Source organism: Microtus ochrogaster, chromosome 8, assembly GCF_000317375.1.
Source record: "Microtus ochrogaster isolate Prairie Vole_2 chromosome 8, MicOch1.0, whole genome shotgun sequence".
Taxonomy (NCBI): domain Eukaryota; kingdom Metazoa; phylum Chordata; class Mammalia; order Rodentia; family Cricetidae; genus Microtus; species Microtus ochrogaster.
The window spans coordinates 42,867,426-42,868,521 of NC_022015.1; the positions used below are offsets into that span (position 1 = coordinate 42,867,426).

At 43.0% G+C, this 1,096-nt stretch overlaps 1 protein-coding gene across 1 annotated transcript in view; it reads right to left on the reverse strand.

Annotated features, from left to right (window-relative positions):
- Nucleotides 1-1,096, reverse strand: part of Polr2g (RNA polymerase II subunit G) — a 5,208-nt gene that overhangs the window by 1,270 nt on the left and 2,842 nt on the right. Inside the window, exons 4-6 of the mRNA XM_005351905.1 lie at nt 476-526; nt 305-370; nt 155-226 (exon numbers count right to left, since the gene is read on the reverse strand). Of these exons, the coding sequence (XP_005351962.1) occupies nt 155-226; nt 305-370; nt 476-526 (189 nt within the window). The remainder of the gene's footprint in view (nt 1-154; nt 227-304; nt 371-475; nt 527-1,096) is intronic.

The following is a 1,096-nucleotide window of genomic DNA, read 5'->3' on the forward strand; positions in this document are numbered from 1 at the left end:
GAGACCAGCCTGGTCTACAGAGCTAGTGCCAGGACAGGCTCCAAAACCACAGGGAAACCCTGTCTCGAAAAACCAAAAAAAAAAAGAAAAAGAAAATTAACCAAATAGCTCCAGGCCTGCCCCGTAAAGGCAAGAAGTCAGGCAAGAGACTCACAATGTCATTCTTGTCCACACGTGTCCCCACAATCTTGAGGCGGATCTCATCATCCTGTTGAATCACAATGTCCTGTGGAAGGAGAGAACCATGTACTCAAACGTACTCCGCCCACAGTCTCAGGCCGTCTAACTCTCTTCCCTCGCTCACCTCATCCATTGTCTTGTAACAAGGTGGGTTGGAGTTCGGGTCGAACTCCATCTCCGATGGGATGGACTAGAAGGAAATTGACATGAAGATTAGCACTTCAAATGGCTTTGTCAAGAGATGATAGTCAGGACTATGTCTCCTCCTTGGACCCCACCCAGTATACTGACTTACATGTCTAGAGATGAAGCAAGACATAGGCCCAATTTCTGTGAAAAGTCCAACCTAGGAGGAAAATGAATGATCACACTTCAAAGGCTTTCAGGAACTAATTTTCCCGCCTTTAGCTGATATCTAATTATATTATTCATGTTTCCTAAGAGTCTGAATTGTAGCATTTGTTTTCATTTCTCTTTCATACAATCTTTCATTGCTTTATGTAACAAGTCTTTTTCTGTCCTGCCAGCCAGCTCCCAAATAATGACACAGACACTTATTATTAATTATTAAAGCTTAGCCTTAGCTTAAGCTTGTTTTGTTTTGCTTTTCGAGACAGAGTTTCTCTGTGTAACAGTCCTGGTTGGGCTGGAATGAACTTTTAGACTAGGCTGGCCTTGAACTCACAGAGATCTGCAAGCCTCTGCCTGATTCTGCCTCCTGAGTGCTGGGTTTTAAGGTGTGCACAAAAAGAAAGAAAGATAGGGAAGGAGGGAAGGAGAAAGAAAGATGTGCACCACCACAACCCTGATGCTTAGGCTTGGTTTTTTTATTTTATTTTATTTATTTATTTATTTTGGTTTTTCGAGACAGGGTTTCTCTGTGGCTTTAGAGCCTGTCCTGGCACTAGCTCTGTAG